Source organism: Gobio gobio, assembly GCF_949357685.1.
Source record: "Gobio gobio genome assembly, chromosome: 4".
Classification (NCBI taxonomy): Eukaryota; Metazoa; Chordata; class Actinopteri; order Cypriniformes; family Gobionidae; genus Gobio; species Gobio gobio.
This window is the reverse complement of record NC_137100.1, coordinates 32243847-32260688: the sequence shown is the minus strand read 5'-3', so window position 1 is coordinate 32260688 and position 16842 is coordinate 32243847. Positions and strand designations below refer to the sequence as shown.

The 16842-nt window shown below is 41.9% G+C and overlaps 1 protein-coding gene across 2 annotated transcripts in view; it reads left to right on the top strand.

Moving 5' to 3' along the window:
* Positions 1-7276, top strand: part of arid3c (AT rich interactive domain 3C (BRIGHT-like)) — a 97403-nt gene extending 90127 nt beyond the window's left edge. For both annotated transcript variants that reach the window (XM_079814084.1, XM_079814085.1), the window contains 3 exons: positions 672-959; positions 2811-2900; positions 3883-7276. In XM_079814084.1, the coding sequence (XP_079670210.1) occupies positions 672-959; positions 2811-2900; positions 3883-4055 (551 nt within the window). In that variant the 3' untranslated portion in view covers positions 4056-7276. The remainder of the gene's footprint in view (positions 1-671; positions 960-2810; positions 2901-3882) is intronic.
* Positions 7277-16842: the final 9566 nt, after the last annotated feature.

Here is a 16842-nt window from a genome sequence, read left to right as displayed (position 1 = left end):
AATGTGTCCATGTGGAAAAGGACAAGTCACGCAACTCTTCAAGGATCAAAGACCCTTACGAATCTGACAGTATTTATAGTGTTTACAAAGTAGCTTTAAATAGATCTGAGTGCTTACTACATGACTTGTGTCATACTCACACTTCCCTGAAGGGATGTTATTTCTAAATCTTAATGTGTGGAATAAAAAGCTGCATTCAGATTGAGCAACTTCCTTTCCATTTGCAAAACCGTTTTACAGTAAAAAAAGAAAGAAAAAAAACAATCAGTTTTAAAGTATCAGGTAGTATCAAAATTGTCAGATAAATACATTCAAAATATAAATAAAAACCACTACCATACAAAAACATTAGGGGCAGTAGGATTTAGGCTTTTATTCAGCAAGGACACATTCAATTGAACATTGAAGTGACTATTTCAAGATATATGGTATAAACTAAGGGTAAATTGTACACTACTTAAATACTGAATGTCTTCAATGCAGAAATGTCTTAGCAGGGTAACATCTACCTGTGAAATAATGGTAATTGTTTCCAGAAGTTGGTACTTTCCCCAAGATTTAGGTGGTCCACAATTTTTGGTTTGTTTTTAAAGTGTTCTGCCAAAATGTTTGAGATGCACTGTCTTTGATTCACATATACACAGACTTCATGATGCTGTCTTGCCCCACAGAGGACTCTATGCTGTCCAACTGCCTGACTAACAGGGTGGGCATCCCTGTGTCTTTGGCCAGCCACCACAGTGCAGCCCAGGCGGCAGCGGCTCAGGCTGCAGCTGCAGCAGCTGTGCAGGCGGCCGCGTTGGAGCAGCTACGGGAGAAGCTGGAGTCTGGAGAGCCACCGGAGAAGAAAGTGATGCTCATGGCAGAAGAGCAGCAGAGGATAATGCAGCATGCATTGCAGCAGAATCTCTTCGCCATGGCAACCCAGCTACCCATGAACATCAAGCTGAACAACAGAGGTGGGTGCAATGCAAAGATGATTCTCATATCTTTTTGGCCAGTATATGTTTTCACAAAAATCTCTATTTGAATTTAGTGTGTAAAAAAAGTAAGGTGCAAACTTGTGTGTAGGTATATTGTAAATGGCAGTAAAGTGAAGTGTTTCTCTAGAATGACCCATAAAATCCTGTGGACTGAGTCAATAGTGAGACGAGAGAGAGCATTATGGGTTAAATAATGTAGATTAGGGCAGAGGAGTTTATTAACTCCAGGCTGAGTAAGATAACAAATAACCAGCAGCAGCTGGAAAAGCCCTCGGGTTTGACTGCCAGACATAACGTGACAAAACATTAGCCCTCCAATTTTGCCTCACCGAACTGAGGTTATTAATGAAAAACACTTTATTGTTGAATCATTTACGAATGACCTATTCTTTTTCTCTCTTTTTTTCATGAAACTAAGATAAGAGTCACCTGTGAGAGAGGTTTATTTATGAGACATTCCCAAAACAATACTGAAGGAATTTATGAAAAACATTTTATGAATAATTGTTTATGAATGACACATTTTATTTTGTTTTATGACACTATGATAAGGTGTCTCCTGTGCCAGAGAGGATTCTCAAAAAAATAAAACATCTGTTTAATTAGGTGTGAATGAATGGTGAAACGTTACTGATGAAGAAAAGTGATTTCTGTCGGGCCGTTTGTCTAATGTTAATGATTTCAGTGCACCCTCATCACTTAATGACAGAGTGTGTGCCATGATTGCAGGCTGGTCATGAGTAATGTTTTGTTGTCTTCTACGCGAGTGTTACTCTTATACCACCCATAAAACCAAGAGCCTCGTTATATGGTGGGACAATGTAGCATAATTCTATAATGCTGAGCAGGACTTTCACACAGAAATACTCTGCAATTTAAAGATTATATTAAATGTTATTTTGTGTAACCTGCACACAAGTATCCAGAGTAATGACAGAGTAAAAACTGAAAGTCATGACATGCTAACTTCTTGGAAATATGAATCCCATGTGGGAATTTTTTTACTCAAAAAATGAATCTAATGGTCTGCTAAAGGGATAGTTCACACAAAAATGAATATTGTCATCATTTATTCACTCTCGTGTCACTCTCAAAAGACAGAAAACAGATGAAGATATTTTTCTGTCCCTCCATTGAAAGTCTATTCACCCAAAAATCTGAAGCTTCAAAACATTTGTAAAGAGACTGTATAATAAAGCCGTATGAATCAAGTGGTTTAATCCAAGTATTGTGAAGAGAAATGATCACTTTATATGATGAATAGATCAAATGTAGGCTTGTATTCACATATAAACATTCATCAGCGAACCCACATAGAGCATTCAAGTTTGGTTACGGGAAGCTCAAATATTCTTGCTTGATGTGCAAGAACCAATGAGGTTCATTCTCGCTTATGTTTTGAAGCATCAGAGTTTTGGGTGAATTGATCTTCATTTGTTTTTTTCATGTGTTTGAAATTCTTATGGGTTTGGAACGACATGAGGGTGAGTAAATGATGACAGAATGTTCATTTTCTGGCAAATTATCCCTTTAATGTATTTCTTTTGAATACTTTGTGTGTAATGTTAACAGTTTGATTGCAGTGAAGAAATGTTTATGGCACAGACACTTTGTGCAGTTCCCTATCTAGAGAAGTGAAAGCGCAATCTTTTTGACAGTTATCACCTCCCTCCCCCCTTAAACTCTTTTAATAAACCCCTCCTTATCCTGTCACTCATGAGTTATCACCGATAGTTGGTGGCACGCTTCTCTTGCTTCTTGTGTTCCTTTTATAAATGCTCATATTGAGTTTTTCTCTTCCTCGCTCTCTGGCTCCTCTCTTGACAGATGATAGACAAGAGACTGCATTGAACCTGTCTACCAACGGCATTAGCAGCATCAACATGTCAATAGAAATAAATGGGGTTGTCTACACAGGTAAATAGAGCGCCGTTTGCTGATGTAATTGCAGGCAGGAAATTCAATAAGTTATAGCAGCACCCCCTCGCTTAGTCCTCCACACAATTTGATGTCTTTGCTATAAAATCCATCGTAATGAAGTGGCAAGTCCAATAGAGTTAAAAAAGTTAAATATCTTAAAATTGGGCCTGGGCGCCAGGAGGTCGATGGAGCTTATTGTCTTTCGTGCCCGAGAGAAAGGCCCTCCGCCTTAGCTAGATACAGTGCTTGTGCCTCATGTGCGAGAGACAGTAATTACTAGAATATGGCTCATAAGCTTGCTGGGAACAGTTCAGGAGATCCGTTTTTTAACTGAAGGTTTGCTCCCTGTAAAAATGTACAGCCCTTGAACATACGGCTAAAAAATGAATGCATTTATTTAGCACAATTAATAAAAATTGGGAATTTAATCATGTCCACGCCAAATAGCACATAATGAGAAAGGGGCTGTTCGCACAGGATGAGTGGAAAATGTTCATAAAAGTGATCAATTTGATTCATATAGCATAAATTCATGTAGTATACCATGTCATTTCTTTAAATAAAACGTTTAATTAATTGTCCTCATCTCTTTTCAATATCTTAGCTTTTCTTTATTGAGCATCTGCACATTTTTTCATGTGGATTTTAACAAAAAAAAAAGATACTTCAATAATATACATATATTAGTGTACTAATGAAAAACAAGCCACAAAAATATAGAAACAGATTTGGGGGTGTTGCCAATTGTTTTTGTTAGAATGATGGATCATGTTTTAGATGAGCCTTTTTTTAATTTTATACATGTAGTTTCTGTCATTGCATGAAAATATTACTTTTATAATATAGTATTTTATAATATTTCTCACATTATATAAAGTGATCCAGTATGTGAACTACCGCTGTTGTGTTGTGTAAGAGTGGTTTTGGTGTTTATATGCCTAAACATTAAACTAACTAAATATTTGTCTGCCGACTCCAGGGGTCTTGTTTGCCCGTAAGCCAGCCATTGGTTTCATTCCAGGCAGCCAGCGGGTCCATCACCAACACAGCTCTCAGGGAAAGAGCAGCAGCCCAGGGCTCAGCACCAAGATGCAGCAGTCCTCCTCTTCCTCCTCCACCGCCTCCACACACGGACCAGCCACCTCCCCTTGAGCCTTCTCCCTGGCCCACAGCACCTCTCTCACTCAACTCTCCCCCGACGTCAGATAAGGCAGGGTCTTTAGGTCATACTGTTGGACCAGTTTTTTCTGTCTCCTTCAACGTACAATGTACACTTTTTACTGTTTTCTAACCCTCCCCCTTCAATCAGGACAAGGAGTGTCCATCACCGAAAAAACTTCCATTAAAATTAAAGGCTGAGCACCTACAGCTGATAGCCGCACATTTGAAGTGTGTTACATTTACATATGCAGCAAGTTGCAGCTTGTAATTTTGTTCTTCTGAGGACGTGTTATTCATTGTGGAGCGACTTAAACGGATTGCGTGACAATGCCATGAACACAAGGAGCGGTGTGACGCTCGAGAGGACGGGATGTTCCTCAGACAGAGCGCTGGCCTGCTTGAATGTTGCATCAAAGCAAGATTCTTCACTTTCCTACACAGGTCCTTAATTTTTGGCACAGGAGTCCATCCTCTTCGTCTTGTTGCATTCTTGAATTAAACAACAAGAGCTACTATCAGCTATTACCAAAGAGAATAAGAGAAACCTATTAGATTTATCACCACCATCACACATATCTGATGCCATTGCAAACTATCAGAAAAAAAGGAACGGAAAGTCGCCATAATGAATTCAGTCGAGCTCAAATGTTAATATCTCGATTTTAAGCAAAGCACATCCCATTTAACTTGAATATAAATGGTCAGGGAGAAAAGTTATTTACTGTACCACTGCTTAAATTTATGTTAGGAAAGAACAACGTCTTTTTATCCATCTACACAATCTTTAAAAGAGAGAATCATAAATGCTTGCCATGTGTGCAAGATCAGCCATGTATAGCTTGATACTGAAGAGGGCAGACAGGATTATGTCGACTTTATTCTCTCATGACTGGTTTTGGCCTGCGGCCGTGGCGAAATATATTCCATTGATTAGCGAGTTATTTGGGGAACACTTGTCGACAATGTTTAATGATTTTCCACCACATCAGCTTGTGTTTTATAGCAAAGAGTTTTAACTGTTCATTAAATGGTTTAGAAGACGGGGGAAAAAAACGGGTCAAGCGATATTGTGACGTGTGACTGTGAGCTGAACGTTGATCATAAAAAATGGCCGAGTACTTAAACCAGAAAAGAGAGGCTCTTGAGAAGAAGATTATGTGCCGTGAACAGGCTGAATGTGGCTCATCTTAGGCATCAGTTCATGAGGTGGGATCTCTGTTGTGAATAGAATCCAATTTTCATCAAGTTTTCAACAATGCACTTGCATTTGAGAGTTAACCTCTCGTCCTTTTATTCCGTTCTCCTTTTTTTTGCTCACACTCTTTTTTAATTTCTTTTTCTTCCCTTTTCTGTTGATAAAGAAATGGGAGGATTTTATTGTGTCTTTTTCTTTCTTTCTTTTTATTCCGTAGACAATTTCGAGTTGTATTTATTATAACTTTTATTCTCTTCCTTTCATGTTTAATCTTGGGCTGTTTCAGTGCTTTTAGCAACATCACTTTTATTTAAAGAAAAAAAGTCATATTACAGCCTAATACCTCACAAATCCTGAAAACCTGTACACAGATAATAGATTATGAAAACAAGATATACCTCATTTATTTCATTTCTATTATTTTTATTGTGAAGCCACTTGAAAATTGATGTTTTTTTTTTGTTTTTTTGTTTTTTCGACAAATCACTGGATTTTTTGTTTTCTATTTTGTATTGTTTTACCAAAGAAGGGAAATATATAATGAACACACATCTACCTCATTTGTTATAGACTGTGCCAACAACATAATCACAGCAGCCAGTTTTTAATCATAGCCTTTCTGGTCCAAATTCGCTTTTGCCTGCGTGATTTGTGCTGCAAAACCAGAGGCTGGACCACACTGGGCTCAACACAGCGTCATTTGCTTTGCTTGTTCGTTTATTGTCAGTGGCATTTTTTTTATGCACGGAGGGAAATAAAATACCAGATGGATTCTATTGTATGTATACCACTGCTCGATTCCATTCAATATTGATCTGATCGAGCTTCTTCTTTACAGTATCAATAGATGTTTGAATTAGATCTGAAAACATCTTGTGAATCATATCTTAAGTTAGGCTGCCACCTTTGGCGTTTAATTAAGTGTTTTAGCTCACGGTTTGCCGCCGTTCCATTGATGCCAGTGTTTGAGTCATCGTTTCTGTTCACAACATAATGTGGCTTTCAGAAAATGTATAACTTAATGTAAATCAAAACTAACGAAAAACTAAAAAATATATATATATTTTCTTTCATACTCTTTTTATTTGAATGTGGAGACATGCTCAGAACAGGACTTCTTTTTACAAATACCAAAGATGTGGCAATTTTGTTGGGTTGACAATTTCCGACTAATACTGTCATTCTTAACTTTTAATTTCAAGCAGCAGAGAAATTATTTCATTTGATCTTGCTGCAGCAAAACTTGATTTTATCCACTTGGATAAAAATGTTTTCAAAAAAAACTAAAAAGCCAAGCTGTATTTTCAATTATTCTCAGTGCACAAATGGCAATCTAAGAATGTAATGGCAGTTTCCATGCTTTTAGCACAACTAACGATTAATGAAATGAGTAAACCTGACCATCATTTTGTTGTTGTATAGGGGCAAGGATTAATGGAAATATATAGTCTATATTTATGTGGAATTACAGAGGGCACAATCAATGCACAATTGTCTGATTCCTGTTGTTCGATGTAATTTACCTCTTGATCAGCATATGAAGAGACTTTGCTCTTATTTAAAGAGCAAACCCTGGACGAACTCTGGAGTGCTTGCTGACTGTGAAGCAAAAACATGAATCAGAGTGATTCCATAACCAAAGCTTTTACGAAACCACGCTCACAGGCTTACTGATGACGATGTTGGAACATTTGTTCATAAAAAGACTATCATTTTAATAAAGGTTAAGAAAAAAATTATTCACTCATGTGCTTAAAGAATAACATGTTGTTTACCTTGTTTAGCTATGTCAACAATGCTATGCTGGTAGATTTTAGATCCTATTATACGCTGTGTATGAAGCTTATTTTCCTTTTATTCACTTTGGATAAATCCAGTGCATTATGGGAAAGCTGGATTGTGGTGCTCAGGGGTTAAAAAAAGAAAAAAAACTGGTGAAAGATTTTTTTTGTTTTGTTTGTTTGTTTTGCCATTGACTTGTAGCATAATTAGAAATAAAGTACTGCTTTCCACTTTAATGTCCAGTTGAGTTTTTCTTATAACTGCTGTAAAAAAGTTTAATATTGGTATAATATTTAATATTGGTCTTACATTTTTTTGAGTGAAAGAAGGTTGAAGAAAACGCAGGAGGAACCACTGGATGCATAATGAAATATTTACACTGCCGTTCAAAAGTTTTGGGTCAGAAAAGATCGATTTGGAAAAGTCGCATATTCTCACCAAGGCTGCATTTATTTGATCAAAAATACAGTAAAATCAGTAATATTGTGAAATATTATTGCAATTTAAACGAAATGTTGTCTGTTTGAATACATTTTAAAATGTAATTTATTCCTGTGATGGCAAAGCTGAATTTTCAGCATCATTACTCCAGTCTTCAGTGTCACATGACCCTTCAGAAATCATTCTGATATGCTGATTTGGACCTCAAGAAACATTTCTTATTATTATCAGTGTTGAAAATAGTTTTTAATTCTTTGATAAAAACAACGGCTGTTATTTGAAATATACTGTCACGTTTGGTCAATTTGATTTTTCCTTGCTGAATACAAAATATTAATTTATTTTAAAAGAATCTTATTGTCCCCAAACTTTTGAACGGCACTGCATATGTTTGGCAGTTGCTTTTAGCTAAAACGTTAAAATGTGAAATGATTTTAACACAAACTTGACAAAATCGACACTTCAATCCAGATTTGAGCCATTGAAAACACAAAGAAGATTAGAATATTAATGATAGGTCACTTAATTAAGTGTTGATCAGCCCATGCTTACTGACAAAGGACTGTTCAAAAGTGTTCCACTCAAAAGGCAAATTGAGCAACAAGTGTTCATTAATCAACAAGATGTATACAGCGCAAGACTGCCAATCTCATTTTGTTCATATTAAAACATAATGAGATTGAGTGGAAACAGCAGATGGTCCCAAATGTAAAATAACAGCTGCTCTGTATTACAGAGAGAATATCGGCAATTTGTTTCCACAGTAACCACAAAATGGAAAAAGACGGCGACAGAAAAAAGTTGACTCGGCTGGACAAAGGTCAAAATCCCGCGCTGCAAACGCAGGCAATTAAACTAATGATGCCAGGGGTGTGTGCAGCATTAAGCAGCTAAAATGGAGTAAAGATCGCTTCATTAAGACCCAAGAACCTGATGTAATTAGGAGTAGGGCCAAGATTAGTGTCTGTCAGTGGTTTTGCCTGGGATTTGCAGGTAATAGAGTTATCATTGAGGCTCAAGGAGTGTTACATTACACTTCGGAATAAACAAAAACAAATTAGCAGCGTCGTCCAATAATGGGTTATCTTGTCAGGGCCTGACAGAAATCCATGCCCTATAACACAGTGTTAATTTTATGCATCACTGACAAGCACCTTCACAATCAATGGAGGTACTATAAAGTCAGGGAGACCATCAATTCAAGTTCAGGACAGGTAGACGAAGAGTTTTGTGAGGCCAGTGTGTAATGGAACCAAAAGTTTTGTTTGTTAAATTCCTTTTTTTTTTTTTTTTTTACTTTAAAAACAATCAAATGCATTAAACGTCTCAATCCATATAATAATTACAGCATCAATCTGAATTAAATGATGTGGGACTACACTTGTGTACCCGGTTTCACAGACAAGGCTTAAGACTAAAATGCGTGTTTATCATAAAATATGTCAGTGCCATAGTTTTTTGTCTCAAGATGCACACCAGTAATGTTTTTTCTAAGGCACGTTTAAAAACTAAATTAAACTCCTGGTTTAATTTAAGCCATGTCTGTGAAGCCATGAAGTAATACTTGTTAAACTTTAACTTGCATTATAAAGTCATAGGAAAATTCCACTTAAAAGCAGTAAAGATGGATCAAACTCATTTGTATCCTTTAATTTCAATAGGCTAGTCATGTGTTAGACTGTTAGCGGAGATAGTCTTCTCTATTTCTGTTTTTTATATTTAGACCAGTGTTACTGACAGGCATTATGTGTCCAAGAGGTTATAGATTACCCTGCCTTGGGTCATCTTGAGAACATCTAATCCGACTGCATTTTACCTGTTGTCTAATTTCATTTTAGTGCCTGAACTTCTGTTCCAGCAAGAGAACAACATCAATTAATACGATTAATTATGGATATGATGATTTGTCATTCATGGATTGCACATTGATGCTTATTACCGGGTGTAATTGATCACAATCTGCATTGAGGCTTCCTTATTAAGAAAAGGGAAAACTCACCCACCCTAAATCAAATGAAGCCACATTATTATGTTGTGAGTGGTTTTCACTCATCTTACACCTTTATGCACTGGCTGATGAGCCATTGATAAGATAAGCAACAACAAAGATGCTGTTCTCATCCACTGCTGTCATGGTGACCATTGATTCAGCGGTGAACTTTCACCTTAGGAGCAGGATTCCTCACTAGAATCACCTCATGGCTGTCAGAGATGATTAGCTCAGCTGATGTAAGAGCACAGGCTTTGGGCTGTCGATACCAATTAGCAACCACAGCATATACCAGCGATGGTATCATGTTCTGAATACTTATTAATTAGCTTCCAACTTTGTGATTTCGTACTTTCAACTTACACAACTTTTCTTTGAGGGAAGACAAGTATTTTAAGTTAATTCAGAACAATAGTGATGTCTTTGTCAGTTTATTGTCATCATAGAGGCATGATTGGGTTCTCTTGTATCTGCATGAATGAACTGGCAATAGTAAATATGAATAACTTCTATATCATTTGAAACATCCACCAATGATCTCGAGACATTTGAAAGAATTGTTCCCTTTCAGTCGGTCACGTTCGACGTACGATTTGGCGGCAGTACGAATTGGGAACTGACCGACGAATTGGGATCTGATCTCAGAGACCAATCTACTTCGAGTGTATTAAAAACGAGCCAATGGAGATTGGCATGCGATCCACGCATTCCACGCACCGCCCCGCAGCGCGGGTATAAATAAGGAAGTGGAATGCTTGATCATTGCTTTCTACTTCGGAGCCGAACAGTGACGGCGCGTCTCAGCGAGTGCCGCTTCAGACGGAGATCAGCTGTTGGTTCGCTGGGCGTTTTCCATTCTGAGTGCACACACAGGCTTGCACCTTTGTACTGTGTGGTGCCGCGGTCATCTCCCTGAGTGCTTCAGCACATAAAAGAGCAGTTTTTCCTTTCTAAAAGAGCAACACGGTTGACCCTGCGTCTTTTTCAAGATGTCATTCAAACCGTGTGTTTCTGGATGCGGTCGATATCTGTCCCCAGCTGACGGTCACGTTCGTTGTCTCACGTGTTTGGGCGTTCAGCACGCTGAGGCTGCGCTCGTGAATGACTCATGTTCCCATTGAGGGAACATGACCATCGCAGTTTTACGGTCCAGACTCCATTACCTCGAAAGAGGCGGAGCACCATTGCGCATCCCCCGATCTAGTGGTCCTCCCGCTGTAAAGCAGAGGGCTGCTACTTTGGCTGATGGCCTTGGTGGGGACCTGAGGGTTACTGTGAGGGCTTCCCCGACGGGTCAAATGGCTCCTCGGGCCCCTCCCCCCTCCGCTGCGCCGGTGGAGCTTCCAGAAAAGCGCGCTGCGACGAAAGTCACTGCACGCTCCCTGGGTCGGGCGATGTCCACACTAGTGGTCCAGGAACCTGGCAGACATGCGTGATTCCGACAAGGTCCGGTTTCTCAACGCCCCTGTCTGTCAGGCCGGCCTCTTCGGCGACGCCATCGAGAGCTTCGCCCAGCAGTTCTCGGTGGCCCAGAAGCAGACGGAGGCCATCAAAAACATCCTGCCCCGACGACCCGCTGCTGCCTCCACCCAGTCGTCGCCGGCAGCACCTCCGCCTGCTCGTCGCCGAGGGCGTCCGCCTCCGCCCCTGCGAAACCCAAGCAGCAGCCTCCACCGGGAAAGCAGGGTGCCGGACGTAAGGGAGGCGCCCAACCCGCTCAGGGCCCCGCTAAACCAGCCGGCAAGCGCAAGGGGAAGCGGCCCTGAGACGGGCAGCCCAGGGAAGACGGGAGCTGCTCTGAGGGAGATGATGTCCGCATCCTTCTCCCACCCCCCGGAGGAGGACCGGGGGGCTCTGACTGGTATAACATCTCTGCCGCTGGCTCTCCGGAGTCCAGCGGTACCCACATTTTCAATAAAAGAGCAGTTTCCATTTTCCCTGGGCCCCAAGAGGGCCAGGTTGGCAGTGCGCGACGCCCCCGGGCCTTGCCACTCCTTTCCTCCCCTCTCCCCCTCGCCAGGGGGCAGCAGTGTGGGCACTGAGAACGCCCCCGGGCCTTCTCACCCACACTCTGCCCCACCCTGGAATATTCAGACAAAACTCCGGGTCGCCTCCGGGCCTCCCGAGTCGGGTCTGTCTATTCCACCTCGCTGCCCCACCCCGGGTACGTCTGTGGTGCCGTTGGTCCCGCTTGTACGGTCTCTGGGGGCTTGGCTTCAGCTCCCCAGGCCGTCTCGCTGGCTCATCCGTACCATCAGACTCGGCTACGCGATTCAGTTCGCTCACCGGCCTCCCAAGTACAGGGGCATCCTCTTCACCTCCGTGCGGAGCAGCGATGCCCAGGTCTTGCGGTCAGAGATCGATGTCCTACTGGCGAAGGACGCGGTCGAGCCGGTTCCTCCAGCCGATATGAAGGCGGGGTTCTACAGCCCCTACTTCATTGTACCCAAGAAAGGGGGTGGGTTACGGCCAATCTTGGACCTGCGTATCCTGAATCGGGCCCTGCACAAGCTCCCGTTCCGGATGCTAACGCAGAAACGCATTTTCGAATGCATCCGTCCCCAAGATTGGTTCGCAGCGATCGACCTGAAAGACGCGTACTTTCATGTCTCTATCCTTCCTCGACACAGACCGTTCCTACGTTTTGCGTTCGAGGGGAAGGCATATCAGTACAAAGTCCTGCCCTTCGGGCTGTCCCTGTCGCCTCGCGTCTTCACGAAAGTCGCAGAGGCAGCCATTGTTCCGCTCAGAGAACGCGGCGTTCGCATCCTCAACTATCTCGAAGACTGGCTTATACTCGCCCAGTCTCGAGAGCAGTTGTGCGAACACAGGGACATGGTGCTCAGTCACCTCAGCCTGTTGGGCCTTTGGGTCAACCGAGAGAAGAGCAAACTCTGTCCCACGCAGAGGATCTCTTATCTCGGTATGGAGCTGGATTCGGTCAGCCAGACTGCGCACCTCACGGAAGAGCGGGTCCGGTCGGTGTTGAATTGCTTGAATTCGTTCAAGAGCAGGACAGCGGTCCCACTGAAATTTTTTCAGAGGCTCCTGGGGCATATGGCATCTGCAGCCGCGGTAACGCCGCTCGGATTGCTTCATATGAGACCGCTTCAACACTGGCTCCATGGCCGAGTCCCTCGGCCACGCAGAGCGGCCAGTACCGGGTCCCAGTGACTCCTTACTGCCGCCAAACTTTCAGCCCATGGTCCGACGCTTCGTTTCTCCGGGCCGGGGTGCCCTTAGAACAAGTGTCCAGGCATGCTATGCTCTTCACGGATGCCTCCTCCACGGGCTGGGGGGCCACGTACAACGGGCATGCAGTTTCAGGTCTGTGGACGGGACCTCAATTGCATTGGCATATCAATTGCCTCGAGTTGTTAGCGGTACACTTGGCACTGCGCCGCCTCAAGGGGCCGCTACGTGGCAAGCATGTACTGGTCCGTACGGACAGCACTGCGGCCGTTGCGTACATCAACCGTCAGGGTGGTCTACGCTCCCGTTGCATGGTGCGTCTATTTTTCTCCAGTTGTGTTCCCCGGAAACGGCTAACCCTGTCGAGCTCCTCCGTCACCCCTGCGGTGCCAGACGTTGCGGCCGTCTGACGCCTGGCCTGCACCCGTATGCTTGTGAAACGTGTGTGTAGGCTGGGTTCCATATGTAGCGGTCCCCTCACGGCTACCCCATATGTGTATTCTTCCACGGTACCAGCTACCCTACTCGGCTAGCCCCATGTCTTTCCCTTGACAGAGCCCGCTCTGTCGTCTCTGGACGTGTTCTTTCCCCCCTGGAACCAGGTTGGAACCACCCCAGAGACTGCCATATGTTGCACTACCCTGCCAGGTTAGTCCTTATGTGTATTCTGCCACCAATCCTTCCACTGAAGGCTCCGCAGCGTACCATCTCCCGAGACGGGCACGCTTTCCCAGCGTTATCCAATAGTCACACTGGGTGGGTCTTGCAGAAACAGCAGTGACTGACCTCCCGGCTTGGAGCCCTGACTTCCGTACCATCTAAGACGGTCCAGTGCGCTCAAGCAGGACGCTGGAAGGGCCAGCGCCCTGGCGTTTTGGTAGGGATCCCAATTCGTCTGTCAGTTCCGACGTACGCCGAACGTGACCGACTGAAAGGGAACGTCTCGGTTACGTATGTAACCCTCGTTCCCTGAAGGAGGGAACGGAGACGTACGTCCCGTCGCCAGGTGCTGTGCTTCCGCTAGGGGGCCGAGTCTCTAGTTCGGCTCCTCAGCAGAAAAAAGCAATGATCAAGCATTCCACTTCCTTATTTATACCCGCGCTGCGGGGCGGTGCGTGGAATGCGTGGATCGCATGCCAATCTCCATTGGCTCGTTTTTAATACACTCGAAGTAAATTGGTCTCTGAGATCAGATCCCAATTCGTCGGTCAGTTCCGACGTACGTCTCCGTTCCCTCCTTCAGGGAACGAGGGTTACATACGTAACCGAGACGTTTCTGAAGTTCATTAAGTCATGTTACTTAGAGATCCTGTCTACTTCCCTGAAGAACCTTTAACATCCATGGAACCTTTCCATTGCACAAAAGGTTCTTTATAGCCAGGGGTGCACATAACTGGTGCTCAGGTGCACATGCGTGTACAAAAAAGAAAACGTGGAGGGAAGCGCTTTTAAGTACCAACATTTTTTGGAGACAGGGACACGTTTACTGTTACTGTTACACGATGTGTTTTGTCTTGTCAATTCACATTCTAACCATTTTAGAAGTTACTTACGCGCTGGTATCTGGGCGCACAGCCGTACACACCCTCTTTTAAAAAAAAAAAAAAAGATACAAAAGTATCACAGAATGACCTTTAATTTCCATGCGACACGTTTCGTTTTTTCCAAGTGTTCTTTAATGTTGGTCTTGAGTGCACGGCTACACGATGTGCGCATTCGTGTGATTGTTAGAGTCGCAGTGCACTCTGTCTCGCCCAGCAAAAACACACTTTTTGTGAGAAATCAAGATTAACAAAGATGAGACACGAGATATATATATATATATATATAGATATATATGTCCATAAAAGAAAGAAGGGCATACAGTATTACAACAACACCATGTGAGTAATTTATGACGGCATTTTCATTTTAGGGTGAACTATGCCTTCAGAGTATAAATGGGATTGTCGTTTGTGTGCATTAGACAAGTTTATCATCAAGGATTTCGGAAAATGTATTCATTTCTTTTTACATATCAGTGGTATTGTACCTTAAAGACAAAAACCTTCAGGCAGAGTGATATTTTGTATCAGTATTTTGCTGATCCTGTATCAGATGGCTTTTATCTCTTGTCAGGTTTGCCTAAGGGTGTGGTAAGATGAAGTCAGCAATGAAATTTATTGGGCTACTCAAAGGCTCAAAGGGAGTGTCACTTCAAAAGCAACCTGAGAGGAACGATCCATTATGTGTGATTATACTCAATTTTTATACGTTTCATAAACACGAATAAAATAAAGAATTGCACCTTTGTACATCTATATGTCTATTCTAGAATAAACTTCCAGTTCCATTTCTGTAGCATTAGATTTTTAAATCTCTTTATCATGAGGCCAGGTTGCCTTAGATTGTTTATGGTTAAATGTGGAATGTAGGAGTTTTAAACGGTGAACAACAAACATCAGATTTCACATTAGACTTGCTATTTCCATTTGTGTGAGATATTCAGATTTCTGATAGACCTTTTCAAGAACATAGATGGGATGTCCATGTATTTGTTCGTTGACATGATGAGAATGAAAGATAATAATGGGGGAAGGGTTGTGCATTCCTTTTATTAAGTAGGAGCTTGTCAGGCACTAATGCATTGAGATGGGATTATTTTCCTCAGGCAGTTATCTAGGTCACGGTCCATGACCTACCTTATAAAATGGACCATGTGATGGTCAGGGAGGTACTTAAAAAGCCATCAGAAATATTCTCATGTGAAAGGAAATGGTAGTTTTGCCGCAAAACCACTGGTTGCCATAGGGATAAAAGCTATGGAAACTGGATATGTAGTCAATACACAAATCATCTATTGATTACCTTAGTTCCACTGATAATAGTCTGTAGTGGATTTTACTGACCAAACATCAGCCAAATGATTTCTGACAGTAGAAAACGCCAGGTTTATTTTTCTTTATTAAATAAAGTGATTTTCTAGTTCTATATTTTCTAGTTTATTCATTCTGTGCATAGATAAAAATTAAAAAAATTCACCAAACAAATAAATAAGCAGTGCATAGTGGCAGCATTGATATTTTCAGTCTATCGTTGGCATGTTTTGCACGATTTATCAGAGCTCTACCTCAGCTCAGCCAAATAACAAAAGACTTTTCATGGCTTATTGAGAAAGTCAGTGGCTGTTTAGATAGCCCAAACATTATCTTGAAACAAAGAGAAAAATCTGTTGATGTTGTCAATGTGGATATTTGTATGTTTAGTTCTGCTTTCCATTTTGCCTCATCGCGATTGTCACGCTACACATCAGAAGCCAATGACTATCACGCTGTTTCTAAATGCCAAATCAACAGAGATAAATCACTGAATAGCCTACTAAGCAACGTCTTTTTTTTTTGTATGTCTGCTTGTTGTAAGACTAGGTGTTCGAATCCGAGCCAGCCCTGCACCTGCCTTTGTGAAGATAATATGAAACATTTAGAATGCAAATTCACCAAAACACACAAAGCAGAGTTAAAGCTATGTTGCACAATGATGAATGTGCTGTCACTAACATGCTGACATCCCAACAAACACAGCTGGCAGACACTAGTACTTTGCTTATTTTTCTGTTTTGCCTTACAAATGCAGTCCTGTGCAACATTACTACCCCATTACTGCATTACAAAAGAGACATTTTAATGGTGGTTTTATTGCCAGTCCTTTTGGGCTTCCAGCAGATGATGTCATAGAATGCATAATATAACATATACTTTATACTCACAATTATAAAACGGACAGTCCTGGCTTCTGATTGGTCAACAGTTCATCAAATAACTTCGCAACTCTGATAGCGGATCATTATTTTTTATCATTATTATTTTTCACTATCGGTGCATCTGAAATCACTGACTGTCTGAGTTGGTACTACATGTGAATTTGAACTTAGCAACCATTAAAAAAGCGTGTTCAAGTATAAATATGGGTAGTATTAATGAAATTCAAACGTACTACATCTGCCATGTTGTTATTGTCAAGTGACTTACCAATCCTCTCCCGTGGCCTCGTGGGACTAGAATCGCAGGTGAAGTTGTTGGTCATCTGGGTACTATCCACCTACTGTTTTTCGAAAACTATGAATTCGGACATGCTTTTTTGTTTTTCGTATAATATATAGCAGGGAAGTGTTCCATTTCAGACGCAGCGCAAATATAACA